This window comes from Mugil cephalus, chromosome 19 (assembly GCF_022458985.1).
Source record: "Mugil cephalus isolate CIBA_MC_2020 chromosome 19, CIBA_Mcephalus_1.1, whole genome shotgun sequence".
Taxonomy (NCBI): Eukaryota; Metazoa; Chordata; class Actinopteri; order Mugiliformes; family Mugilidae; genus Mugil; species Mugil cephalus.
Window position 1 is genome coordinate 10,367,750 of NC_061788.1, and position 14,874 is coordinate 10,382,623.

A 14,874-nucleotide genomic window follows, 5' to 3' on the forward strand; every position below is an offset into this window, starting at 1 on the left:
GACACTTTTTAAATCCTTCGAGGAAACGGTTTTGCTGCCGTTGCTCCCGTAAAGCGGCAGTCGCGAGGAAATGGAGAGAAAAAGAATAAAATAACGAAAATTTTAATTAAAATTCACGATGCATAAAAAGAAGATATTGCACAAAGAGGTTACATTAAGTTAGAGCAGAGTCTGAAGTGTTAAGAGTGACTAACATTGAGCTGGAGGAGTTATAAAGTTTGATGGCCACAGGCAGGAATGATCTCCTGTGGCGTCATGTGGTGCATTTTGGTTGGATCAGTCTATTTCTGTGCAATGACAGAACACATTCTCCGTACAGTTAAAGCTTGCCAGATTCCACTTGTACATCTTCTTTTTATATATTGCTTTGTGTATTCTGCTATGTGTGGCACAGTGGGACTAGGAGAGCATTTCACAACTTTGTATGTTCATTAACCTCCTCGGATCAGTGAATCTTACAAACAAAGTCTGATTGACTGATTATAGTGAGGGTCATTACGCGTCATTTACTGTGTTGCTAAGTATAAGGCAGCACATTACCATAGACAATGACCGCGGCGGTGGTGCTGCGTCTCTTGGCCACGATGTTCTTCGCCACACACGTGTAGTTGGCGGTGTCGGAGAGGCGGGCCTGCTTAATGATCAGGTTGTGGTCGATGGTGATGTAGAAGTTCCTGTCATCGGCGGGATCAATAACCTCCTCGTTCTTTAACCACTCCACCTGAGAAGAAAACAAAGAGAGGAAAACATCAAAAACGCTCGGAGACAGGAAAAAAAAAAGGTGCTTCAGAAGGACGATGCGAGAGGAGATCTGAGACGGGCCGACCTCATTAAAGCGGCGAAAAAAGAAAATCACAGAGAAGCGTTTAAACAGCTATGGTGTTTTCTGGTGTCTGTCAGAGCTCTTTAAGAGCGCAGCTGTTTACAACTCCGAGGTCCTGCTGCAACAACTCAATAGCTATCATGCTCTTTTCGTTCTCCCCCTCGAACAAAGCACTACAGTAACAGCGGCGCTGTCAAACAGCAGGGAAAAGAAAACTCCACAATTCCTAAAGCCGAGAGTCTCTCTGACCTTTTCATGCGAGTTTCATTTCTCCAAATGATACCGATATTGAACTCCCGGCACTGTTGCAGAACAGGGGATCATTTGGAGACGTTATTTGGCCGCAATTCACCGAGATCCGCTTCTCTCCTCGAGAGGAGCAAAGGTTTAGCGTTTTGAAAAGAAGAACATGTGCCGCCTCGCACTCCACAGCCACTTTGATTCAAAAGTATTTCCTGGTTCTCTGGATTTCTTCAAAGAGACTGTCCACTGATGAGGAGGCCTGGCAAACAACTCACTTCCTGTGTATTGTGATAGCCCATGAGGAGCAGGGCCCTGATAAGAGATAAGACACCAAGGAGCAGCGCGGGTGAAGATAAGCGGGATGTTTATAAAGGCTCTTTCTCAGGAGAGATAAAGTATCTCGAAAAGTGGGGCAATAACCCGATATGAGTCCTGCCAAGACAAAACAGTCACTGTTGTTGCTGGATTTCTAAGGAAACAACACAGAAACCGCATGTAGTGCTGCAGATACGTACAACACATCGGGCATTGTTATAACGCCAGCGCTGTTAGAACTTTCTCAGAAGGGAAGATCGGGCCGATTGTGACATGCGCTGGGTTATGTGCACCAACAGCTTCACTCTGCGTTAGTCGGCGACGGCGAATATCAGAGATGCCATCAGCATCACACCTCTGCAAAGGCTGCCGGCTCCCCCATCCAGTGGGAGCACGCTGGAGAGGCTGTGGAGGAAAATATTTTCAATACTTCGCCGTGCAATTATTTCACTCTCTTTCAAATCGGCGCATACAACGCTTACATCAGGCAGCTTCATAAGACGCCTGGCTCCACGTGCATTTGAACAAACACCACGCGCAAACTTAATATCAGCAGGGCTTTACAGGAGATCTCTATAAGCTTCATGTATATTATCTGCCGATTTGGTACTTATGAGCGATTTCCTTCATAAACATGTATCAGCTGAATCAATTTCATGCAGCCGGGAGGCATATGACTTCATCACTAGCTGTCTGCTAAGCGAAACGAAAGCCGTCTCAGCGTAATAAAGAGCAGCATACATCGCGACGTACAGAGGAGGAGCTGCATTCATTCATTCATCCATTGTTTCTCGATGGGGCTTGCATGTTTTTGCATGAAACCACTGAGGATTTCATTTGATTCCTGTCTAGCTGCTTAATGGAAGCAGCGTTATTGCCACAGAGTTCAACTGCAGAAATCAAATCTGCGTTAGCAGCAGATGTGGATGAATTACTGGAAGTGCTGTAATACGCACGGTGACTCCTCGTGCGTCAAGAAGACAACAGCAAATAACACTTTTATCCACTTCGTCAGCCTCGGCTAAAGCACATCCACATATGATACGTGAACATATACCGCATAATTAGCTGCTTCAGTGCCGCGCTACTGGCGTCCGCTTTAATTTCATAGCAAATGCTCCATTTTGACATCCGCTGTGATGGCAGTTAGACATCTGTCTCGACTTTCAGAGTCAGAGCGACACACGGAGGGGTTCGACAAAAAAAGCGACTCGCAGCTATAATTCATAAAGTACCATTTTTTTATATGCACATAAAAATGGAGTAAATAAGTTTTCTTGCTCCCGCCGAAATGAAAGCAATAATGCACTATCACGTCAATCATGTTGCGAGGAGGCTACAGGAATTTAACCTCATGCATCACTGTATTAATTTGTGTCTGACAAGTGTGCCGCCATCAATCTTTACTAATAGATAAAACTGAAACATTCGACGGAAACTATCACAGAGAAGGAGCCCCACGGTTAGGGAACAAAGATTTGGCAGCGATCTGATTGCCATTTTGTGCATCTTTTGTTCGCATGCTGAAGAGTGAGGGAACACAAGTCCTGAATAAATTAAAATAAGATGATGCAAACGAGGGAAACAAAGGCATTTGTTGACACGAAAAAGTGTTTTCCGCTTTAGCCTGTGCGCCAGTGTGCGCAGAGCGCAGGTCATTAGGAAGTGAAAGGTCTCTTCTTAGTGTGCCAGATTGACAGGTGATACAAAGAGGTGGTTATCCAATTTTGCACCAATCACATAGGCCGCCTCTCCAAAACGTGCCGCGTTCAGATGTCAAGAGCACTTTCATATGAGAAGGTAATTAAAAATTGAACAAAAGAGCTTTTCAGTGCAGATGCAGGGGTGGGAGGGAGGCAGAGTGACGAGGAATAGAAAGTACAAACGTTTGTCAGAAGTGGGAACGTGTGCGAGCGAGCGAACGCGAGCAACAGTTCGCCAATCATTTATTCTGTAACGACTATAATTAAGACTCATTATATAAAAAACCGGGATGAAAAGGTAAGCCAACGTCTTCACCAAACTTTTGGAGCGATCTCAGAGATGATTAAAATTCTGCAAAAGGCTTCGTCTCGCATCGCGTTTGTCCAACTTCCTCTCACGCCAGCAGACTCGACACGCGCACACACACACCAGCTTCCACACACACACAAACACACACACACTCGCAGCTCGTTAGCGACTGATTGGCAGTGAAACATCCGGAGAGGTAATTGGCACATTTCTTGTCATTAACGAAAGGAAATTGCCACATGTCAGCTGTCATAAAGAGAGGGCTGTCTGGTCCGAGACAGCCAAGTGACAGAGAGCGACAGCAGAAAGACAGCAAGATGGAAACGTAGACCTGGGGAGGAAGAGATGGAGACGCAAGATGGATGAGTGAGAAGGAGAGCAGGTGCACATGCGGGAGGGCAGTCACAAGAGTGCCAATATATATATATATATTTATATATATATATATACATCATAGTTGATAGGTAAGGACGGACAAGGGAGTTAGAAACAGGTGACTTTGTTTTGAAGTATTGAGGACTCTGTAAGAATGAGAAGAAATGGATTTGACCAAGGAGAGTTGGTTTATGAAGAAGCGCAAATATAGCAAAGGATGCATGCATAATTACATTATACACACAGATTAAGTAAGACACAAGGGTTTTAAGCAGTGATAAACTTTTCCTGCGAAACAAAATTTGGATCCCATTTAAGGGGCTGGGTCATCTTAAATTTGTTGATGACATATGTGAGGGGTAATTGCTTGAGGCTTGAGGGAGAATGAGTCAGTTCTTAGCAAAGTTTCGACATGTCCAGCGGCCACCACTTACACAATCCACCGATTTCCTATTTTTACAGTCTAAATAACAGATTTTTGTGCAGTAAACACAACGTAGACATATTACCGACTTTCGAAGAGGAAACATCCGACAAACTTTGAGCAACAATGGTCCAAGAGTTACCGTTCAGTTTTAGCTTTGTGTTTAGCCTCCACCAAAAAATACCTCTCGCTGCTAAAAAAAAGTCAATTATGTCCATGCTGACGAAGGGAGTGGCACCTAAATAATAAGCTTTAAGATGCTACTAGGTTCTGTAAAGCTGAGGATAACTGCAATTTTCTTTTGGTCATCGCTACAATTGGCGCCTTTTCACACGCACATATGATCCATTGTGAACATTAAAAATAGAAATTGGAGCTGCCGTGGCCTTGACCGATATTTCTATCCTAGAACTAAATTTGCATATGGACAAGAATCTACCATTTGATTTGGTCCCAGGGCGATTCGACCGTCTCTCAACTGCGTTTTGAATGCACCACCATTAGGGTTTGTGTCCTTTAAAGAATCCTTCCCCTGAATCAGGGCCCAGCCTCAGTGTCCTTCCACTGTCACTCCTTCTCCCACTTGCAAAACATAGCTGGCTGCGGCCCTGACTGCGGCAGCGCCGTAGGAGTAACCATTGAGTGGGATGCTTCTGTGTGCTCTGCCAGGGTGTGCCAGCACAGCACTAATTAGCCAAATCCACAGAACACACTGTATACAATCCGCTCACTTGTTAAGAACCAATGCAAAGCAAAACCATTCATTACTCATCGCTGTTGTGTCAGAAATAGAGTGTACAGCAGCGTGTGGGGGTGGAAAAGGGGAGTGAAAAGAACGAACGGTGAGAAAAAAATGTTCCACAGCAACGTGTGAGACTCAACAGAGAAGTCATTATGAGCTCTCCTGCTTCTCCACGTGAAGTTTAACTATCTCGCCGGTGTAATTCATTTCATCTCCCCTTTCATTCGCAGCATATATTTGCTCCGGGCACGAACGACACACCTGGAGAATGAGCCACAAAATGTTACAAACTGATTATTAAATGATTCACTGCCAGACAACAAGCCATACGCACTGCATCTGCCTTCATGACAACTATGGAAATGTGCGCTGTATAAATATTAACAAGGTAAAAATGCACAAAGGTGTTATATCTTGAGATGAGATGCAAAGATGCGTGCGTGCGAGCCTGTATTACCTGCTTGTATCTATATCTGTATGCGTGTTGGAGGAGGAGGCGGAGGAGGACGTTAGGTAACAGAGGTGGAGTGGGAGTGGTTTGCTACCGTAGGTGTCCGTACAGAAGATGGATCACTGAGATTCGGGCCAGGAGTAATGATCTCCTCCAACTCAGTCCTGCCTTCAGCTCTCCACAGTCGGCTGAAGGAGAATATGCATTTCCTGAACTAGCTCTAGGGCTAGCCAGACGCAGCTTTTTTTTCCTGCTTTCTTTTGCACAGCCCATTTGCCTCCTAAAATATGAATCTCAGAATCACTCACCATTCGGATTGCAAGTGAAGGAGGGCGCATCTTTAACACGATTTCTTATCTTTCACTCCCTTTTGGGGAGGGGGGGTTAAATAATTATTGGCGTCTACATCATCCTTAGTTACGTGGACTCGATCACATTTTTTTTTTTTTGGCAATGATGTGTCGCGTGGGATTTGCGCCATTATACTGTATATTTAGTTTTGCAGCCAAGTCCTGCTTTTGATAAATTCCCTCGGATGTGGGTGGACAAGCACAAGCTGTGTATTGAGAGGCCGAGCACACCCGTGCCATTTGATTTGAAATGTGAAATAATAAACTAGCACACACCATTACTAAATCCCAAGCTTTACAAGTTTGATACACTCTTCGCACACAGTCGTTGGCCTCCCCGGGTCTCCGCTGGCCTGGAGAAGCTTAGACGATAACTCCAGCCAGGGAGAGGGGTTTTTGTGCTGTGATAGAGGTCAGAACTTGCTCGGTATGCCGTTCAACCTTCAGGACCAGGAGTGAACTGGAAGAGATTCACAGCACGAAAAACCTCAATGACCATTTTAAGGTGATAAAGAACACCCCAGAATGAGAACTGCCTCAATTTATTTCATTTTATTCCCTGCGTCAAAGGAAACAACCTGGTCCCAAGCAATCTGCCTTTCCTTTACGATTCGCGTTTGCTTGGAAAAAAATGCGCCTTTATGCTGTTTGTGATATCTGTAAAGAAATAGGCTGTGTGTACCTCGAGCGCTTGGGGAAAAGGCTGCGAAGGAAGATGAGCCATTTATTTAAAACACAATAAAATTGCATGGGAGTTTTCAGTACATGTTAGTCTCCCAATAAACCCGCGTAGTTCGCTGGACGTGTTCCATCGGTCGCTGTCGCGCGTTAAATAATATTTCGCTCTCTTTACACACAGTCAAAAGCTTGGACGCAGCTCCTCGCCGGACTGAACGAAGAAGGTGTGTCCAAACTTTTGACTGGTGTGTATGTAAGAGGTCTGGTGGAGTGTATGGGCATAAAGTTTTCCATGTCAGCTTGACCCTTCTGAGGTAACGATAGAAAAGGCAGTGACTCACACAGGAAAGCTGAGCTCACAAATGTGGGCCATTAAAGTAAATCACAGGCTTTTCACAGGACAGCTGCGGTGACTGACAGGTGAGTGCCTGAAGGGCAATTTTTGGTTGGTTGCCACAGGGATTTGGCCCCTTGACACCTCCTCTCCCATGGGTAACCTTAATGAAAATGCACTTCCTGTTTCACTGGGCAATGGAGGGCTGTTACTCTTGACATTCCTGGCACCCCTCATAATTCGACTATGCACAACTTTTACTGGGAAGAAGCACTCAGCTTTTTTTTTTTTTTTTGACAAGGTGACCTGATGAGCTACCAGTTGCGGAATGCCTTCGAATGACCTATTAAGTGAAACTTGGCCTAAAATAAACTCTAATCACTGGCATTTACATGATGTAACGTTTGGAAACCGTGGACAGTGGATCTCCATAATGTGCCACAGTCGAGGTATTTGAGGTAGGTACATTTTAGGTACTTTTAGCGAAGGAAATACAAAATCTGCTCTTCCAACTGGAGCAAAAGGACTGCGCATGAAATCTTGAATTTGGCTCTGGCTGCTTCCTGAGCTGTTTAAATTCATCTGGCTTAGTTTTCTCACTCCGCTGGATGAGTAAGTGTGAAGTAAAGATCTTTGTGTTTCCTGGCTTTCTTCTCAGTAAAGCCAATGGACTTAATCATGGCAGCGGGGCCCCCTTCCCTGCAGAGCATCAATGACTCGTTACCCCTGATAACACGGCAGGACCCCGGCTGACTGAGGAGATGCCTGAATTAAAATCACGCTGCCATGGAAACAGGCTTGGCGGCTCGCGGTGCCACGTCACCTCTGAACCCCTGTCTTTGTCTCGCGGCCGTGACAAGTGCCCCGAAATGGAGATGGAGGGCATGGCGGGAGAAAAGGAACAATAAAGCCGCATTCTATTTTATGTGCCTGCCACATATTCTCCAGTATGAAAAGAGGCCACTGTTGCTTGTGTAGAGGCCCTTCAGATGTTTAATGGAGGCATTCAAAGGGAAGGACCTGCACTGAGCTGATGGAAAGGCTTCTATCCCCATCGTCACCTTTATTACTATGACTAGGTGCAGCGCACGGCCAGTAACTCCATATAACAGTGAAACAGTGTTCGGTGCCCTTTCTGCCCCTTCTCTCTTCTTCCTAGCAAAGCCACAACAGTTACGTTTTCCTTCTGCTCTTGGTTAAGCATATATCAAAAATGCGTGGCTATGGAAACGTATAACAGTGATTTCTAGGGAGCCTGTTGAGTGTCTAATTTATTCGGGCCATGCAAGACTTTCAGATGACTGAATCCTTGTGCTATTTCAGAAACCTCACTCGCTGTGTTTCAGTTCTCCAAGGCCAAAGTTCCACTGGTAATGGTCGCGGGGAGAGCCAAAATAAACGCCTGCTGCTTGTTTTCTTTGTGTGTGTGTGTGTGTGTGTGTGTGTGTGTGTGTGTGTAGTCCGCAACTCAAGGACTAGCTGTACTTCAGAAAAATTATGCATCAACTGTGAATAACGGGTCAAAAATGAAGGCTGGGACACCTCAGATTGAACTCCGAGTACCAAAACCTAGGAGTTGTTTGATGGGAACGGCCGCATATGATTTCTTTTTCGTTCTTTTTTTTTATGAAAACTTGCTGCATCATCACAGAAACAATCCACACTATTCAGCATTATGTTCGGTTTTCGGGGGCAGCCCACGCGGAGAGCCAAGAAAAAATCAAAACCACTTAAAGAGAATCAGAGGATGTCATTACTAGGGTAAACCATCATGACAACTTCTAATATAAGTTATGTGAAAAGAGGGAAGACAGAAGACAAGACTGACAGCGGCTCACATCAAACAGCACGCAGCTACTCTGTAATGGGAGATCAAAATGAATTATGACTGGCTTACTTTGATTCTTCAGAACGTGGGCTCCGTACCACGGTGGATGTCTATGTGTGTGTGCGGCGGGGGGGAGTTGTACTTAGGTAACTCACAGTCTCAAACAGCTGAAAAGTTTGTTTTTGCATTACAGCTGATCTCAACAAAACGCCTATACGAAAACTCAAAGAAAAAGAAAAATGAATTGAAGATGGAGGCAGCGGATGGAAGATGGAACATTGTGACAGTTCCCTGCACACTTGGATGGCTTTGATAACCTCGTTACTCTTCGTACACACTGGATGAAATGCCGAATTCATGAAACTCTTATTCTGCTTTCAAAACAGGAAGCGACAATTTCGGATTCCTCCTTCCAGTTCACCGGGGGTGAATCTATTTCTGCCATCTGGTCAGCCGCGATCACACCACTCGCTCTATAGGATGGATGAACAGCCTCTCAACGCTCAGCTGAGCTTTCGGCAACGTGTCCTTGGCTGTTCTTGAAGTTGTGACAATGCAGCACATGTCTGCTATGCCATGCCTTTTCATGGAAGAACAGCTTTGCCACACAGCACAACGTCCATCACAAAGAGCCCATATGATTACAGAAAAGTGCTCTAAGAGTATGGGTTTTACGGCTCAGCCACAGCCTGCCATCTTGCCAGCCTCTTGCTCACTGGGCAAAGGCCTGTAAAGAAACCACAGAGCGAGCTGACAGCTCACTGGAGGCCTGACAACAGCCCGCTGAATCCAGCCCTGACAAACCATAACAGCCCCTTCTCCTTCTGCCTCCAGCCTCCTCTCATCCCCTCCATGCTTTTCTGTGTCTTGAAATATGACAGATCTTCCCTCCACAGCGGCTGCTGCATATTTCTGCAGATTCATATGTAACCACAGACTTAGCCCATCTGCTTTTTTCCGAGGGCTCTTTCTCTGGCGAGCTCGTGTGAGAAAAGGCCTGACAGACACAGATGAAAAGGCAGGATTCGGTTTTGTCCCTTTTTCCCCTGCTCATGAGGCAACTCATTCCGAGTTCAGAAAAAAAATGTAAAATCAAAAAAAGGAACTCTCAGTTGATGTATTTTTGTTTTTTGTAAGCAGCCATGAGCTAAGTGGAAGTAACCAAAGGAGCAGGGCGTGTGCCTCTGTATACACAAAAGAAAACAATTACATTATTTTTTTATCAGGATATAAATGCGATACCTTGAGCTGCAGCTGTATTTGCCAGACCAATCGCATCCTGTAGAGGAAATATGGGCAGCTACGGCATTACATGCCAAATACAGCAAGAAAAAATGCTTACAGTTAACTCCTGAGCAACAAATGCTTCATCCAAATAGATTCCAGATGTTTCTGTGCAACAAAAGTTTGGACGAAAGTTAATTGCCACTATTGCTGCACATCATATCAAGAATTGTGATATGCTGTATCTTCTCTATACAACCTGACCGACTTAAATTCGGCAGATATACGTCTGACTTGATGTCGAGTGACCACACAAAAATGCTCATTCTCTTACCGCAAACTGAAGATGCTAATGATGCTGGAAAAACATCTCCTATTCACTCTCTGCATACATCTGCATCGTCATGGCAACTCCTTATCTCAGAAAGCCGAGATGTGCGGTGATTGGCACCCAGCGGAGTCTTTAATCACTGCACGGAGCCAATCCAGCAACGAAAGAGACCTCAGACGGGCAGATTCACCAATATTATACGGCTGTTAGAGAGACACTATCAGGCTGAAGCCCGGCTTGTATGAAAAGACTCTGCCAGTCCTAAACTTTCGTCCACTTAGCTTGTCAGCACTTTCAGCGGGGGATAAATGCTGTGCAGTTCCACTCACTTAACTCAGCTTTTCCAGGTCAATCACAAGCCTTTACAGACTTCAGCCCCCAACCCCCAACTCAAAAAAAAAAAAAAAAAAAAAACGCCACAACCCATCAAAACCCTGCTTTCAGCCTCTATTTATGTTCCTGCAGTCTCAACTGAGCCTTTGCTAATGCCGTTCTAACTGTGTTCTACCGTAAGGCGGCGAGGAAGTAAAGCAGGGAGGGGATATAGACAGTGCTTCGGTAGCACAGGGACACAAGTGGTTTTCTTCTTCTTTTTTTTTCTTCAACAGATAATTACAATTTTCTCTCGTCCGAACAGCAGTGACCGGGTGGTGCTGAGGAAGCATCCAGCGAACCTTAACAGCTCAGACAGCGGTGCGAAATGTCCTTACCTGTGCGCTGAACTGTGTCAGATTTATTTTATTTCAACCTCTGAAACAGGCAAATAAAAAGAAGTAATAATAATAAAAGCACTGCGGCAAACTCTGCAATCAACACACAGCCTTAATGTTTCCACGAAGAATAGAAAAACAGAGCATTGTATTACCAAATAAATATATTAATATTACAAATACATATGTTGCATAAACCGATGAGGTATAACATTATACCTAGTGTGTAGGTCTCCCTTTTGCCTCTAAAACTGTGGTGTTCGGTAACAGATTGTTGTTAGTGGGGGGCCTTTGGTTCCTATGGGTTGAGGGGGAAGGGCCTCTGTGGATCAGGCTTTTTCTAGTGCATCCCACTGATACTTGATCAGTTTGGTCTCCAATTTGGAGACCAAGTCAACACTTTGTGCAATTTTTCATCTTTTTTTTTTATAGTTGTTCCTAAACCGTTTGTGTGTTATTCACTTCTCCTGCCAGTGGTTTTAATGTTGTGGCCTATACAGCAGCATTGTGGGCGTTGGGTATTCTCCACCTCGCTTAAAAACGACGGTGACATTTCAGCTAATACCAAAATGTCAGTGAAAATCACATAAACCTCTTCTCAGAGAAGTCAGTTTATTGGATTTGAGGTGAGAGCTTTTGGCTGAGCTTATATGAGGTAAAATTCTGCGGGTAAGGTGTCCGTATTATCTTCAAATAATGCGGTTGTCCTAATAGCCGGAGTGCACCGGCTCGGCGAAATGTCTTTCCGACCTTACCTCAGCGGCTGGGATGCCTTCAGGTGGTCGACACTGCAGCAACACTTCCTGTTCGAGCAACACTTCCTTCCCAAGAGGTTCCTGGTCAAATGTCTTCCTCAGGTCTATGGATGACAGACAAAGGCACATTGTGCATCAGAATTACAGTGTATTATACTAATGGGCACCCATGATTACATACATAGACCAATTATGGTTTCTTCTACCTCTCTTTGTCTTCAGCACATTGAAAGCAGAGTAGTGAGAAGGGATCGCTTGCCCTCCAATGAAAAAACAACATTTTTGTGGCACGAGAGCCCTAATGGAGTATTGGAGGGCAGGTATAGTGGAGCTGACAGGCGAGGATTACTGAAGGTGTCATGCTACACTGGGGACCAGAGCCCATTAGACATATATCATGCTGCACAGGTGGAGACAGGAGCACTCGGCATCATACGCAAGAGGAGAGGGTTGAGGACAGGGTTGAGGAGAGGAGAGGAGAGGAGAGGAGAGGAGAGGAGAGGAGAGGAGAGGAGAGGAGAGGAGAGGAGAGGAGGAGGAGAGAAGGAATTAATAGGGAGCTACAGTACTACTTTGAAACTTTGGAGTCACCGAAGCATCAAATCTGCAATCAATCCTCCAAACTCCAGTGATACCATTTCCACAACCTTTGCAAAATTCCTGTCATGCACACACTTAAGCCCATTTGCTGACACATTCACTGTGGTGGTGAATAGCTCCATTCACCGCGGCACAAAAAATAAAAAAAAGCACATTTCATTTTCCACCTACACCTGACTGTGTCCACAAAAACAAACCCCAAAATGACCTTGTCAAGTGGATCTATCTATGAAAAACTGCTTAAAATGCTATTAATACGGTAATGGACCGCTATTGACACTGTGCGCTGACAAAAAAATAGGGAGGCTTATTCCAGTAGATAATGCCAAAATACCACATTTATTTTGGATTTGACTCCTATGGCAGTATACGTTTGACTGCAGCGGCAGCAGGTGTGGTGTGACATGGACTGTATGGCAGAGTTTGTACTTTAGAAGTTGAGGCAAAGTGCACATAAATCTCTTAAGACGCTAAAGACTCTTGGGAACAGTGTGTTATAGGATACAGTATCCGTATCTATCATAGTAAAGAATTGCTCTTCAGTGTCTGGGGAGACGGCGTGTGGAAGGATATAGAAGAGAGCATGATTGCCCGCTGTACAAACAGACATCGCTGCAAACTGATCAAGAACGATTTTCAAGCTACAGGTCGGAAGACGCCGTGTTGACACCGAGACACTTTCGCTGTTCAGTCTCAGCTGTTCCACATCCCCCAAGGGAGAAACTAGATCATGTTCTTATTACAAAAAAACACAATTGCGATAGATCCAGAAGCACCTGAGGACACCTACAGTCATTTTAGGGCTCATTTGTTATTTTGAAAAATGAACCTTAAAATAACAAACTCAGCTCAAGAACCTTTGTCCTGGTACAACCCGAGAGTACGCGTGTCTTCGGGGCAATATGCTATAATTCCACAAATTTCAATGCATTATGAAAGCTGAAAGGGTGAGTGTTGAATTGGAAGCAATTTCCGTAAAAGTCTGGTATGAAATTAAGAGAAGGAATGACTCGCGGGGCATTTTCTTTGACAGAGGTTTATGAAATATGAGGAGAGGACACATAAACTGTCTTTTTTTTTCAATGAGGAGGAAAGGAAAGGAAAGGAAAGGAAAGGAAAGGAAAGGAAAGGAAAGGAAAGGAAAGGAAAGGAAAATAAACAGTGGAAATAAGCTGTTGTTTTGGATCTGTCATAAGGCTGTTGGTAAGATATCAAAAACCGCTTTCAAAACATGAAAGAATACGCAGTCACACTGTGACAGGTGAGGAGGCAGTTCAGGCACACATTCTCCTACTGTGCGGTACATTTGCTGATTTACTGCTTATGCACTACAGTCAAATCTAATAAATTTAATTTGATTTCTCCATATAAAGGCATTACGGAGTATGCTGGTCCTCACTGGGCACTGGTCTGTCTGCTCAGTGTGCAGTATTCCAGCGTGGCGGTTTATACAGAGCCACAAAGCTTAGCTAAGGACTACGGCACGCTCTGGCTTGGACCAAATATGTCTCACAGTGGAAGATATGTTTAGTTTTATCACCTTTCATTCCTTCTGTGATGATGAACCAGACCTTGTTATGGTTCTATCAAGGGGTTGCATTATTGTGTACATAAAATTAGCTTAATTCTTGAATTGCACAGTTAAGTATTGAGGCCAGTACTTGTGAGTTCATGTGAACACTCTCATTGCTCGTGCTTCTCATACAGATTCTCTATATATTGTTAGGCTAAAATTAAACACCTATTGCTTGCAAACCTTTGGCATTATTCTTGATGAAGCAGCAAGTAGCACGCGAGCGATTATTTTGCGCTATATATTTTTATTGGATGTGGGTTTAAATTATGCTTCCCCCCTCCAGAGTCTCCCCTCGCTTCTCGTAACCCCACGACGGTGCTGCGGCAGGCTGAAGGGTGTGGGACCGGCTGAGTCGACATTCCTGCGGGAGTCGCGCCATTCTCTCCTGAGTACACAAACTCTTCCAAACTCCCAGGGCCCCCAGAGAGAGAGATACGCACATGACAACCATTACCTTAAGTGTGCTTGGCTACTTGTCACGCTGAATTACACCAGCCTCACACTTCCTTGCTGAGTGAACCATTAGCTACTGGTGGAAACCTTGACTAAAAAAAAAGAAAAAAAAGTGAAGGCTTACTAAGCGTGAGCTTTAATCATTAGTTAAACAGTCTGTATTACAGCGTTGAGAGATTATAAATGCTGTAAAATTGCGAGAGCACAAACAGAAACAGAAGAAAATCTGTTGGCAGCGTTTTTCTCTTGCAATTTTCCTCCTTGTTCCACCTTTGAAAGGCATTCTTTTCGTTTTTTTTTTTTTTTTTCCCAACCAGCAGCCACAGAATAGCTGCTTCATCCGACAGAGGAGGCTCACAGGAGGAAGAGTATACCCTGGATGGGTCGCCAGCTCATCAGAGGTCGAACACAGAAAGGCCGTGCACTGTATATGAAGATGGACAAACCCCTCTGTGCCGGGAGCCCGTAGGATTCCTGAACTCCCAGCCAATTCCAAAAACGGAACAGAAGTGGAGGCTGAGTGGAGCTGAGGCTGGTGGGTGTCCACAACCACCTCCCTGTGTCTACGTGGATTTTCTCCAGTTCCTACCACCTCCATAGACATGCTTGTTAAGTTAATTAGTGATTCTAAATTAACCCTAGGTGTGAG

General features: G+C 44.6%; 1 protein-coding gene across 3 annotated transcripts in view; it reads right to left on the reverse strand.

Moving 5' to 3' along the window:
* Positions 1-14,874, reverse strand: part of unc5cb (unc-5 netrin receptor Cb) — a 105,812-nt gene that overhangs the window by 25,703 nt on the left and 65,235 nt on the right. For all 3 annotated transcript variants that reach the window (XM_047569630.1, XM_047569629.1, XM_047569628.1), the window contains exons 4-5: positions 11,597-11,700; positions 541-721 (exon numbers count right to left, since the gene is read on the reverse strand). In XM_047569630.1, coding sequence (XP_047425586.1) covers positions 541-721; positions 11,597-11,700 — 285 coding nt within the window. The remainder of the gene's footprint in view (positions 1-540; positions 722-11,596; positions 11,701-14,874) is intronic.